At 33.0% G+C, this 12,742-nt stretch overlaps 2 protein-coding genes across 3 annotated transcripts; both read left to right on the top strand.

Annotated features, from left to right (window-relative positions):
- Positions 1 to 3,127: 3,127 nt before the first annotated feature.
- Positions 3,128 to 7,335, top strand: LOC111383614 (WD-40 repeat-containing protein MSI1). The gene is made up of 6 exons (XM_023007731.1): positions 3,128 to 3,705; positions 4,722 to 5,048; positions 5,200 to 5,352; positions 5,877 to 6,001; positions 6,165 to 6,260; positions 6,908 to 7,335. Exons 1-6 carry the CDS (start codon positions 3,361 to 3,363, stop codon positions 7,134 to 7,136), a joined length of 1,275 nt encoding a protein of 424 aa, XP_022863499.1. The 5' UTR covers positions 3,128 to 3,360; the 3' UTR covers positions 7,137 to 7,335.
- Positions 7,336 to 9,936: 2,601 nt separating this feature from the next.
- On the top strand, positions 9,937 to 12,740 carry LOC111383615. Of its 2 annotated transcripts, none has more exons than XM_023007733.1 (2): positions 9,937 to 10,066; positions 11,486 to 12,740. In XM_023007733.1, the coding sequence occupies exon 2, from the start codon at positions 11,489 to 11,491 to the stop codon at positions 12,509 to 12,511; it is 1,023 nt and encodes a 340-aa protein (XP_022863501.1). In that variant the 5' UTR covers positions 9,937 to 10,066; positions 11,486 to 11,488; the 3' UTR covers positions 12,512 to 12,740. The 2 variants fall into 2 exon arrangements, with proteins under 2 accessions (XP_022863501.1, XP_022863500.1); XM_023007732.1 differs by having other exon boundaries at positions 9,947 to 10,066; positions 11,464 to 12,740.
- The last annotated feature ends 2 nt before the right edge of the window (positions 12,741 to 12,742 follow it).

The following is a 12,742-nucleotide window of genomic DNA, read 5'->3' as shown; positions in this document are numbered from 1 at the left end:
CAGATTGAACATTTCTCAGGAAGATTAATTGTTCATCAATCTATATATACAAAAAAAAGTTTTAAAAATGTTTTTATATGGATAATACACATCCATTGGCATCATCTATGGTCGTTCGTAGAGCTGGGCAAATTTTTCGAATCGAACTGACCGAACCGAACCCGACGGTTCTTCTTAAGTTAAATACCCGAACGGGTATCTGAATTAAGAATTGACAGGTACGGTTCGATTCTCGGTTCTAGACCAAGAACCGAATATTCCTAATTTTTATTTTTTTATATTGAATAAATCAAATTATTTTAATTTTTTCTAAACAAATTAACAAATTATGTGATTAATTGATACTTTATCTCCTAAGCCATAGCCTAGCTAGCTTGATCTAACCCAACCAATTTCTAAATCAAATTTTTTGGCCCAATTATTTGTTTCATTTCTAATTTTTTAATTTTTAGCCCGAATGCCATTTTTAGTTTTTATTCTTCCATTTTTTTAGCCCAACATTCAAGTGATCCAACCCACTAATGACTAACCCTAAATAAATTACACACATTATCACCTACACATAACACATCTGACATTCCAAAACTCAAATAGATGTATAGAACCTCCGAGTCCGAAGCTATGACCTCCGGGCTCCGATGGCAACCTTCGACCGTTGATCATTTGAATAAGGTAGTGTGTAAGCTTCCCTATATGTGATTGGTAAATTAATCTTGTTGGACAACTTGTTATATACATGTTAAATTGGATTACGTTAACTTATAAAATTACGATTGAATGTGTTATTAATTGTATTTATGTAGTGTTAAAAAAATTAATTATAGTACAGAACCGAACTGAACCAAACGGAACGGAACCGAACCGAACCCGAACGGTTCCATAATTATATTTGGACTCGACGGTTCTATCTACTAAATACCCAAAATTTTTTGTTCGGTTCGGTTCTCTTTAAAATCAAACCGAACCGACCCGCGCCCAGGCCTTGTCGTTCGATCACTTGATGTAAAAAATGATCCATTTTCCCCACTTGAAGATGAAGAAAAAGTTCTTGGTCTTGAAGTACCACATCTTAGTATAATTGGAGCATTAACTTATCTTACAAACTGCAATCGACCCTATATAGCTTTTTTTGTAAACTTATTGCAAAATATAGCTTTACACCAACTCAAAGATATTGGAAATGGTGTTAAATATATTTTTCGTTAGTTAAAGGGCACTATTGATTTGAAATTATTATATTTTGAAGGTTGAGATTTGCTTTGGTGGTATATATAGATGTAGGTTATCTATCTGGTTCACATAAAGTTAAATCACAAACAGAATATGTGTTTCCACATGGTGGAACGACTATATCATGGAGATATGTAAAGCAATCATTGACAACATCCTCAAATCATTATAAAATTATTACAATTTATGAAGCAGGCCAAAAAATGTATATGGTTAAAGAACATGACTCATCATATCCAAGCATTATGTGGGTTAACTTCAACAAGATATAATCCAACAATCTTATATGAGACAATACAACTTATATTGTACAACTCTAATGAGACTATATGACGAAGCATATTTTCTCCAAAGTTCTTTCATACACATGAGTTTCAAAAGAATGACAACATCGATATCCAACAAATTCGTTTAAGTGATAATGTGACCGATTTATTCACAAAAAGTATTGTCAATATCAACATTCAAGAGAATTGGTTCATGAAATTGAAATATGTCAACTCAAAGATTTTTAGTGATCAACATCAGAGAGAGTAGTTGTAATCTTTTTCCTTCGCTTACGTTTTATCCAACTGTGTCTTCCTATAGAGTTTTTAATGAGACAACATTTATTTATAATACTCTATAAAAATAATTGTACTTCTTTCCTTCATTTGATTTTTATGTCCCATTGGATTTTTAACAAATAATATTTTAACGAGACAGATATTTTGTAATGTATCATTCAAAGGGGAGTGTTGTAAATGGTAAGTTTATTAGTGAATAACAATTATATCACTGCAACTATAGAAATTATTTTCGTTATATCCCTGATTTTTCTCTATAAATATAAAGTTTTGGTTCTTAATAAAATATATACAAATCTATTAATTTGTATTCTCTCTTTTCATAACAAATATTATTTTATTGAGATATGTGTTTGAAAAGAAGATTATTGAAATATGTGTTTGAAAAGAAGAAGGGAAAAAATGTATTCTCTACGTCCCATTTATTTAGGTTGACTTTTCTTATATTCTTGTCTCAATTGTATAGTTCTATTTCTTTATTGAGAATATTTTTATTTTTTTTCGTTTAATAACATACCCTTATTTAATTGAAGACCGTTCATCCTACTCATAAATTTGATACACTCATTTGACAAATAATCATGATCTTTAATTTAATTTAATTCAACGCTAAATACATATTTCACTAAAATCATGCAAGAGTTTGTTATAACCATTCGAGATTCATAAGATATTGAGCGTTGGATGAATTTAAATTAAATGTCACAATTATTTGTTAAATAAGTGAGTCAAATTTATGAGTAAAATGAACATATCCGCATTTAATTTGTCTTGTTTTAACTATTTTTTTTCCACTTTTGAAATTGTATAAATATAAATAAAGGTAGACCAAAAAAGTTTTTGACAAAAATTGTTTTTTCAATAATATTTTTAAAATTTCTTAATTCGTGTAAAAAACAAAATTAGGCTATATAAATGGGATGGACAGAGAATCATGCATCAATTTTTGAAAAGAAAATTAATTTTTTTTTTAACCCATGTTTGATATAGTCCTTGTTTGAGAATTATTATTTTCAAACTATTTTTTCTATATGCTCTATATATTTATATAATAAAGTATTTTGCACGTAAATTTAAAATTTTTTTTTATTTTTTAATCATACATTTTTCTAAAAATTACTATTTAAAATTTTATTTTTCTCAAATAATGTTGTCAAACGAGGGCTTAAATTTAAAATAAAACGGAAAATGTTTTAAGAAAATAAGAAAAAAAAAATATAAAGACTGAAGTGTACATAAAAAAATAAAAAAAGTCCGTATTTGTCATAAGTCGATTCTTAATATTTTCAACATATTAATTTACAAAAATTATGAATTATAGTTATCATTCATAGTCTTGTCAAGGCGCAAAAAGCAAAAACCTACTGGGTAGCGCCACTGGAATAATCTAGTTCCCTCCAATTTTCCAAACCTCTTAAAGTCCACGCCGATATTCCAAACCCCACGGCCAACCTACCCCAGGGAAAGCCCAAAATTGTCGAAACTAATAATTCAGACTTGAATTTTTCTTATTTTTTTGTCTAGTTTAATTCAATTTCAAGAATCAAGAAGAAGAAAAGAAAAAATGGGGAGAGACGAGGACGAGATGAGGGGGGAGATTGAGGAGAGGCTAATTAATGAGGAGTACAAGATTTGGAAGAAGAACACTCCGTTTCTTTACGATCTGGTGATCACTCACGCGCTAGAGTGGCCGTCGCTCACCGTCGAATGGCTGCCGGACAGGGAGGAGCCTCCTGGAAAAGAATATTCCGTTCAGAAGATGATTCTCGGGACCCATACGTCTGAGAATGAACCCAATTATTTAATGTTGGCCCAGGTCCAGCTCCCGTTAGAGGATGCTGAAAACGATGCCCGCCATTATGATGATGATCGATCGGATTTTGGGGGATTTGGGTGCGCAAATGGCAAGGTAATTTTTTTTTTTAATTGATTGTTGTTTTATGGGTTTTTCTTTTTAAGTTTAAATTGATTGTTTTGTGGCGTGCTGGAAATTGATTATGTCTTATATTTTGTGTTTTGGCTACTTGAATTACAAAGTAAGGCTTTTATTTTTTTACTTTTTAATTCTATCCTGTGGATATTTACTGAGATTTTTGGGGTTTAGAATGAAATTTTTCAGCTTATTTTGTGTTATACCTTCTGCTAATTGATTGTATCTTGATCTGGTGGGAGGGGAATTGTTGCTGACGTATCAATTTCTGATTATTGGTCATTGATTATATCTTATATTTTGTGTTTTGGCTACTTGAGGGACAAAGTAAGGCTTTTGTTTTTTTACTTATTAATTCTATGCCTGTGGATATTGACTGAGATTGTTGGGGTTTAGAATGAATTTTTTCAGCTTCTTTTGTGTTGTACCTTCTGCTAATTGATTGTATCTTGATTTGGTGGGAGGGGAATTTTTGCAGACATATCATTTTCTGATTCTTGGTCAGTGGATTTGAGAAATTGGAAAAAGTTACTCTGTCTAGGGTTTAGTTGTGATCTGAGTTCAGATTTTCAAATGATAGTACACGGGCAAGGACTCTAATTTGGCAGCATGGAGTTAAATACTTAAAATTTAAAAAGGGAATATCAGTTCAGTGGTCTCATTTGAATTTGTTGTTTACAAGGTTCCTTAGAAGTTGAATTAGTGACAATGTCATCTGTGGCAAAAAGTTTCAATTTGTAGTTTACAAATCTTCGTTAGAAGCTGAATTAATGACATCGTCATCTTCCAAAAAAGTTTAAATAACTTTATGAATTTTCCTTTGAAGCTGAGTTGATGACAATTTCATGCTACTTTATAAAAGCTTTCTCTTATTTGAAATTGCGCTTCATAGAGAATAAAGATTTTTGAGATGAAGTGAATCACCAAGTATGTTTCTGCTCAGCCTTTTGTGGCATATATCTATATTTACAGATTGCTATACAATATTCTTGCAGGTGCAAATAATTCAGCAAATAAATCATGATGGGGAGGTCAATCGGGCCCGTTATATGCCCCAAAACCCATTTATTATCGCCACCAAGACAGTTAGTGCTGAAGTATATGTTTTTGATTATAGCAAACATCCATCTAAGCCTCCTTTAGATGGTGCTTGTAATCCTGATTTGAGGTTGAGGGGTCACAATACAGAAGGCTATGGTTTATCTTGGAGTCAGTTCAAGCAGGGTCATCTATTGAGTGGTTCCGATGACTCCCAAATATGCTTGTGGGACATCAATGCAACTCCAAGGAATAAGACTCTTGACGCAATGCAAATTTTTAAGGTATATACTGATAAAGAAACGTTTAGAATTCCTCTTGATTGTGTTACTTTTTTCAGTATACAGTAAATATTGTCTCTCGGGTTGTTCTTGATATTCTTACCTTGAAATATTATGGTTTCTTCGACAATCATCTAATAATTCAGATTTGTAGATTCATGAAGGCGTCGTAGAAGATGTAGCATGGCATCTTAGGCATGAGTACTTGTTTGGCTCAGCTGGGGATGATCAGTATCTGCACATATGGGATCTCCGTACTCCATCAGGCAGCAAGCCTATTCAATCTGTAGTTGCTCATCAAAGTGAGGTGGGTCTCAGTTGTAATTCGCATATTCGTTGAGGTGAAATGGACTGTTTTTATTGTTATATCTTTGTTCTCTGTCTGCAACTTCCAATTTTCTACTATAAAATACAAACCTGTATATGTTAACAGCAGAAGAATTCATTTATTTTTTTGGCCAGTCACTGCAACTGATCAATCATGTAGGCGCTTACAGGAGCCAAAAGTTTATCTGGCGCATATTATGTCACCCTAACTTTATTTATCTGGTCAGCATAATGTTCCCCATAGGCATAATATTTCCTTTTTATGCTTCAGCTAAAAAACTCGTACTGGAGGAAGCCATGTATCCCTTAAACCTTGAAATTTAACCAATATCTCTAAACATCTTTATTCCTGTGATGTATTGGATTTTGACCTTGTACTTTCCAGTACATGATTCTACTTCCTAATATTCGTACTCCACATTTTTGTAATATTGTTGGCTAGTGTTTAAATCATAAAATGTGTATTACTTGCAGAATATATTTATTTGATTAATCTGTTGGTAGGTGAATTGTTTGTCTTTCAATCCTTTCAATGAGTGGGTTGTAGCAACGGGGTCAACCGACAAGACTGTTAAATTATTCGATCTGCGCAAGATTTCAACAGCACTCCATACCTTCGATTGTCACAAGTAAGAGATATTTCTTGGTTTTGGTTTCTATTGAAATTATTTAAAATTTCAGAAGTCTATGGAGTATGAAATCTTGTGATTTGTGTATGCTTTAAAAAGTTATAGGCATGAATTGAAATATTGGTCCCGTACTGTTTAACTCATTCCCGTGATTGCACAACAGGGAGGAGGTTTTCCAGGTTGGATGGAATCCAAAGAACGAGACCATCTTAGCTTCTTGTTGTCTTGGTAGGCGACTCATGGTGTGGGATCTGAGCAGGTACCCAATAATAGAGGCAGTACTTTGGGTCATATTGAATCCTCTTGTAGTATTTTTGATGCACTGGGGTATTTTTAGTTTTAAAGCTTTTTATGGAAAACTCGTTCCCTTGCAATAATTTACCAAAAACACTTTTTTAGTTCTGAGCTTTTAAATTTGAACCTGTACCAATATTTCTTGCTGTAGGGAGTTCCTTTCTGGTTTCATAGCCAATTGAATATTAGTTCTGGGGAATGAAGTCAACCTATCTCTCCCTAGTCCCTACTCCAATCTGAACTCGAATGCTCAACAGTAGAAAGTTCAATGTCAATTTGATATTCCAATTCTCTTCTATTCTCTTAAGATTTTGCATCCCATCCGTGGCATTTCCTTTTCCTTTATATGTAGACTCGTCTTCTCTTATTTTTCTTTTACCGATCGTAATATCTTTGGTTTATTTTTTAAAATCCTCAAGTCTCTGCAATTTGAAAACAGCTCCATAAAGCTTTCAAGTTCATTATCCTTTGTATGCACTCATACGCACATTTTAAGAGCTATACTGTATATTAATTCCTCCCCATTCGAAGCACTGGTTTGGTTTGATATTACTCAACATATGCATTTTACAGTAACACGACCTATATGTAACTCGTATTTCCCTTTTGCAGGATTGATGCAGAACAGACGCCAGAGGATGCTGAAGATGGGCCACCAGAGTTGCTTTTTATTCATGGTGGACACACAAGTAAAATATCAGACTTCTCGTGGAACCCTTGTGAAGATTGGGTTGTTGCAAGTGTAGCTGAGGATAACATACTACAAATCTGGCAGATGGCTGAGAATATTTATCATGATGAAGATGATCTACCCGGAGACGATTCTACTAGAGGAACCTAATGTTTATTTTCTCATTTAGATACAGTATGAGAGAAGCCATTGTATGATCAGATAGAGTAGTATGTATTTGGGGTTGTTGAGTCAAATTTCTTCTGTAGAGATGTATTATTATGTTTTATGTTTTATGTTTTGAGCTTTGATTATAACGAATGCGATTGTTGATTTAGGGAAATGTTTATTACTTAGCATGTTTGATAAATATGCAAATGGGTGTCTACATAAATAAAATTTGTTACATTTTGTATTGTATAGACCAGCAGGACCTAACTTACGCAACTTAAATTCGTTAAATACAGAAAGTGATGCTTTATCGTCTTATATCTACCTCAGGTCACATCAATAACCTTCCTCTTCACCTTGCGGCGTGCATTTTTGAGAAATGATAAATATAAGTTAATATATATAATGACTCTGAGTCTTATATTCAAGTTGTTATAACATGCGTACTATTTATTTTGTGAGAGATTAAATCTATTTGATTTCTCATGATTTTCCATCACATTCTCAAAATTCAAACCAAAGACTTCTATATTAAGTCTCTTATAACATAGAAGTATGAGATTTGAATCTTTGAAGACTTGACATAAAGTCGTTAGGGATAAGATATGCTCCTATATTTAGTGTTGGACATGGTTCGGTTCTAACGAGAATCAAATCGAATCGGATCCGAAATTCTCAAGTATTTAGTAAGTGGAACCGTCGGGTCCAAATTTAATTATAGAATCGTTCGGGCTCGGCTCCAGTTAATTCTGTTCGGTTTCCAGGTTCTATAGTATAATTAAATTTTTTAATGTTTACAAAATTACATTAATTTAACTAATGATATGTTTAATTTTAATTCTTATAAAATAATGTAGTCAAATTTTATGTGTCTTTTACGTATCTTTTTGCTAGTTTTTCATAGATTTGATTGTTAAAATCACATGTAGATGAAGATAGCGAGTTCAAAATAATTAAGATAATCATTGTCGAGTTGAAAATGGCAATTTCTCCAAAACAGTAGAAATGACAATGCAGTAGAGTAACAGATTTGAATAAAACTCAAGTCAATTTGATTAAGTTGAAAATCATATTTTTGGGTTCAAGCAAAATTAACTAGTTAGCAAATTTATTTTAAAAAATAAAATAATTTGGCTTATTTAAAATAAATTAATTAAGAAAAATTAGGAAGATTCGATTTTTGACCTAGAATCGAGAATCGAACCAAACCCGTTAGTTCTCAATTCTGATATTCATTCGAATATTTAACTTAAAAAGAATCACTCAATTTGATAGTTTTGTCCAGTCATACCTATATTGGACAAGATGTGTATTTTTTTGTAATGATTTAGGCCTTGTCTCAAACCATTAATTGTTATATCATAGTACTAGTGATGGCAAAAATTTTCGCCCCCTCCCAACGGTTGGTTAGTAGGACATAACTCTCCCACGTGGCGGGGCACGGATGTCCCGCGTCGAATTAGCCTCGTGAAGAGGAAAAATAAAATAAAAGAATAAATAAATAAATAAACGGGTGGCAAACGAAACAAGCCCCAGCCTCGTGCCTTGTCTAAGGCAGGGCACCCCACCTCGAACCCATCACTACATAGTACCATTCGTCTTAGGGGAGGCTGATCTCATTTTACTCCTTACGACTTTATGTTGCGTTTCATAGGATTCGAATCCGATATCTTTACGTTATGAGAGACTTAAATAGAATTTTAGGATGCGTGACTAAAAACATAAGACAAGCTCAAATTTTTCTGAAACGAATAGTACGTATGATAAAGCGATTTGAACACGAGGTTAGAATCTAAACGAATATATTGAACTGAAATCATTATTAGATATAAGTTGTATTAAATAATTCCACGGTTTGTCACCTGCACTGATGCATCAGCATCGCCCAATTTCTAGCGAGTTGAGTTGTTTCAATCTCTCTTTCTTATAGCACGTTAACGGTTGAACTATACTTTTTTTTCATCCCACAACGTGAACTAACCAAACCAATTAAACCTCACAACTTTCTCTCTCCTCCTTTAGCTTACTTAAATAGACAATTTATTTTAAAATATTTTTATTTTCTTCAAAGGAACTGTTTGTTTGAACCAAGACGAAAATAAAATAAGCTACTAATTATATACATAAATTCATTTTTTTTTGTACAAAATGTATATCAGTAAAAAAAATTGCAATAATTATAAAAACCAATTATAAGTTCAAAATTATTTTATGCCCTGTTTGGCATAGCTTAATATCTTTCTAAAAATTTATGTCAAATTTAACCAATTTTAACCTTATTTTTGAAGGAATTAACAAATTTTCAATTACACATTTCATTTACTTTTATTAAAATCTAATAAAAAAAATTTTGATTTTTAGTTACAGCAAACAAGGGCTATGAATAAAATTTTTACTTGTAAGCAAAAATTCACTTATATTTAAAAATATATTTATTTATTAAAATTCAAACATGAGTAAAAAGTATCTTTATAACTAAAAATAACTTATAATACAATTTTTTTTTTTAAAAATTTGCTTCTAACTAAAAACTCACATATAAATATAGAAAGTCAATTATATTTTAAAAAATTCACTTGTAAGTAAAAAAAAAAAAAAAAGAAAAAAAAAGTTAGATATAAGATAAAATTGTTTTAATTATAAGTAAAACGTTAATTATAAGTTAATATGTAAGCACATTATTTATAAGTAAAATTTTTACTTATGAGTGAAAAAATTCAATGTTCCAAAATGTTGAATGGTCATTAGTGAATTAACCTCCACAAACAAGATATTCTCCATTTATTGGCGTCATCAAAAGGAAGATTCTTATGAATCTTTTGTAGCATTTTTCCTCTCCATAGCCATTTATATTTCGAGCCCTAACTTTCTCTCTCTCTAAAAAGATTTAAAAATTCTCTCCACAGAAAGAATTCCTTCGAGCTTCTCTGGTAAGATACTATTAAGCATTTCTTGAGGATAATTTTGTTATTAATTGTTTTATTTTGTGGATTTTGTTTTATTTTTTTTTGTCTCGGGATCTCAGATGAATTGGATGTCAGCGTCATGTGAGTTGATGGTTTTATAATTATAAATAAATTAACCATTTTGTTGTTGCTTCAATCAAGCTTTGTATAATTTGCATTAGTTAATTCACTTCCTATCTGTCTCCATGCGTGATTCCTTCCTTGTACCACGTTGTTGCGTGCTTTCGTTGCCCAGATCGCTCTGTATTATATACTATGTGAAAGTTGAATTTTTGATGTATATATAAATTGTGTGGGTGCATCTTGGTCCTCTGCAAATAATTCATCTTTCGGGATACAGATTTGCTTTGCTCGACACACTAGGTGGATTTTTTTCTCTTCTTTATTGGTAAATTTTATTCTAATTTCTGAAAGTGATGGTTAAATTTTGCATTTGGCTTCTTTTACCGAATTGTTTGGATTTTATTAATTTGTTATAATCTGAGTTTAGATTTGGTGGGATTATGTTTAGATAATTATCCAGAACTTCATTGCGTTGAATTTTTGATCTTGCTGTTTTTGGGAAGCTAATGTTTTATGTATTTAAGGTGCTTCATTTCTGAATTTCATCACTACTTAATCTAGTTTTACTTGTAGCTATTCAAATTGATAACAGTCTTCTGGTGATTCATCAATTTTCTTTCCCTGGTAACTGTGAGTCATTGACCATGAGCGATCTTTGATGAAATTTCGAAATTTCGGAATTTGGGGTAATCAAAATTCTGTTCGTGATTGTTTATGGAAATGACACCAAAAAATAATTGAAAACAGAGGGGGAATTGCATCGAATATGAGCTAAAGTTCAATATTTTCAATTTTGATGCTTTAATTGTACATATAATGCATCTCAATTTTCGAGCATACCTTTGGATGCTGATATTGGTTTGGAAAAGTTCAGAAAATATGTGATCTGTTATCTGCTACACACAGATGTTCTGCAATTAATTTCCTGAACACTATTTTTGTTTCATTGACCTTTCACTTGCGGATCTACTGATGAATAATATTATTAGAAAGTTTTTATCTGATGTTAGGTTTTCTTTTTTTTTTTTTCTGGGAAATTGTCCTTTGACCTGCCTTTATTTTGCTGTGGAGAGAACTAAAAGGATTTCTTTATTTTTGCTCCCACTATAATAGATTGTCGTTTTCAAAATACTATTGACAACTTACATTTGTGTGTTTTTGCCTGTCCTTTTTTTCATTTGATTAATGTTTCTTATGGAATGGAAATGATTTTCAGTAAATATATGTAGATGCTCTTCTTAATTTTCTTTATTAAGTTTTCTGCACCAATTGCTGATCCATCTTATTAAAAATTCCTGATTATTTCGTCAACTTTATTAGGAAATGGCAAAAGGTATCAGAGGAAGACGCAGAATTGCTTCACGAAAGTACAGGCCAACACCATATCCCTTGCCGGCTTCTAGTAGAACGGAGGTAATGCAGCAAAAGAAGTGCTCAAAAATATTCGAGAAGAAGGACTGGAAAGATGCAACTTGTTCTGTGTGCATGGAGTGTCCCCACAATGCTGTTCTTCTCTTGTGTTCTTCACATGACAAAGGTTGCCGACCTTACATGTGCGGGACCAGCTTCCGTTATTCCAACTGCCTTGACCAGTACAAGAAGGCCTATATGAAAGTAACCTCGTCAGAAACCCATCCACCTACTCGTGGTTTACTTAACAGTCAAGCTACGGGCCAATTTTCTAGTTGGCCTGTTGAGAATTGTGAGGTACTAAAGATTGCATGTCCCCTTTGTCGGGGACAGGTGAAGGGCTGGACTGTTGTGGAGCCTGCACGAGAATATCTCAATGCTAAGAAACGAAGCTGCACACAGGATAACTGCTCATTTGTTGGAACATTCAAGGAGCTGCGGAAACATGTGAAGGCAGAGCACCCTTCTGCTAGGCCACGTGAAGTGGATCCTGTTCTAGAACAGAAGTGGAGAAGTCTGGAGCGTGAGCGGGAGACAGAAGATGTAATGAGCACAATAAGGTCATCAATGCCAGGAGCAGTTTTTTTCGGGGATTACGTAATTGAAGGAAGTCACTATGGTTTTGATTCTGATGAAGAGGATTTTGATGCAGATGCTATGGAGCGGAATGAGGGGTTTGAACCAGGGATTGATCGCAACTTGATGAACGTCTTTCTCTTTCTGCAGGCATTTGGTTCTGCAGGGACACAGAGAGGTATGAGGCGACATGAGAGAGACTCCAACCATACATTGGATAGAGATCACTCTCGTCAAAGTAGTGATAGGGACGAGGACGATGACCATGGTGGTACATCACTGGCTACCCGTCTACGTCGTCAAGGAAGAATTGTTATGGGGAGTTCTAGGAGGAGGAGAAGGCATGGAGAGGCTCATTGAGGCCTGAGATAGAATTTAATGGTGTTAAAACAAGTTCAGGGTGGCGTATAAATTTCTAGGTTTTAGTCCATTGGCAGAAAAGATTTTAATTTATCATTTGCTTGCACATTTACTTCTCACATACATTCCATAATGGGTTCCATGATAGGATAGCCCAAAACTGTGGAGGGTCAAACAGAAACTAGTTTGGTGTAAATTTTTATTTGTAACTTTCCTGATTAACTTGTTACA

This window comes from Olea europaea, unplaced genomic scaffold (assembly GCF_002742605.1).
Source record: "Olea europaea var. sylvestris unplaced genomic scaffold, O_europaea_v1 scaffold2724, whole genome shotgun sequence".
In the NCBI taxonomy this organism is placed as follows: domain Eukaryota; kingdom Viridiplantae; phylum Streptophyta; class Magnoliopsida; order Lamiales; family Oleaceae; genus Olea; species Olea europaea.
This window is presented reverse-complemented; position numbering and strand designations above follow the sequence as displayed.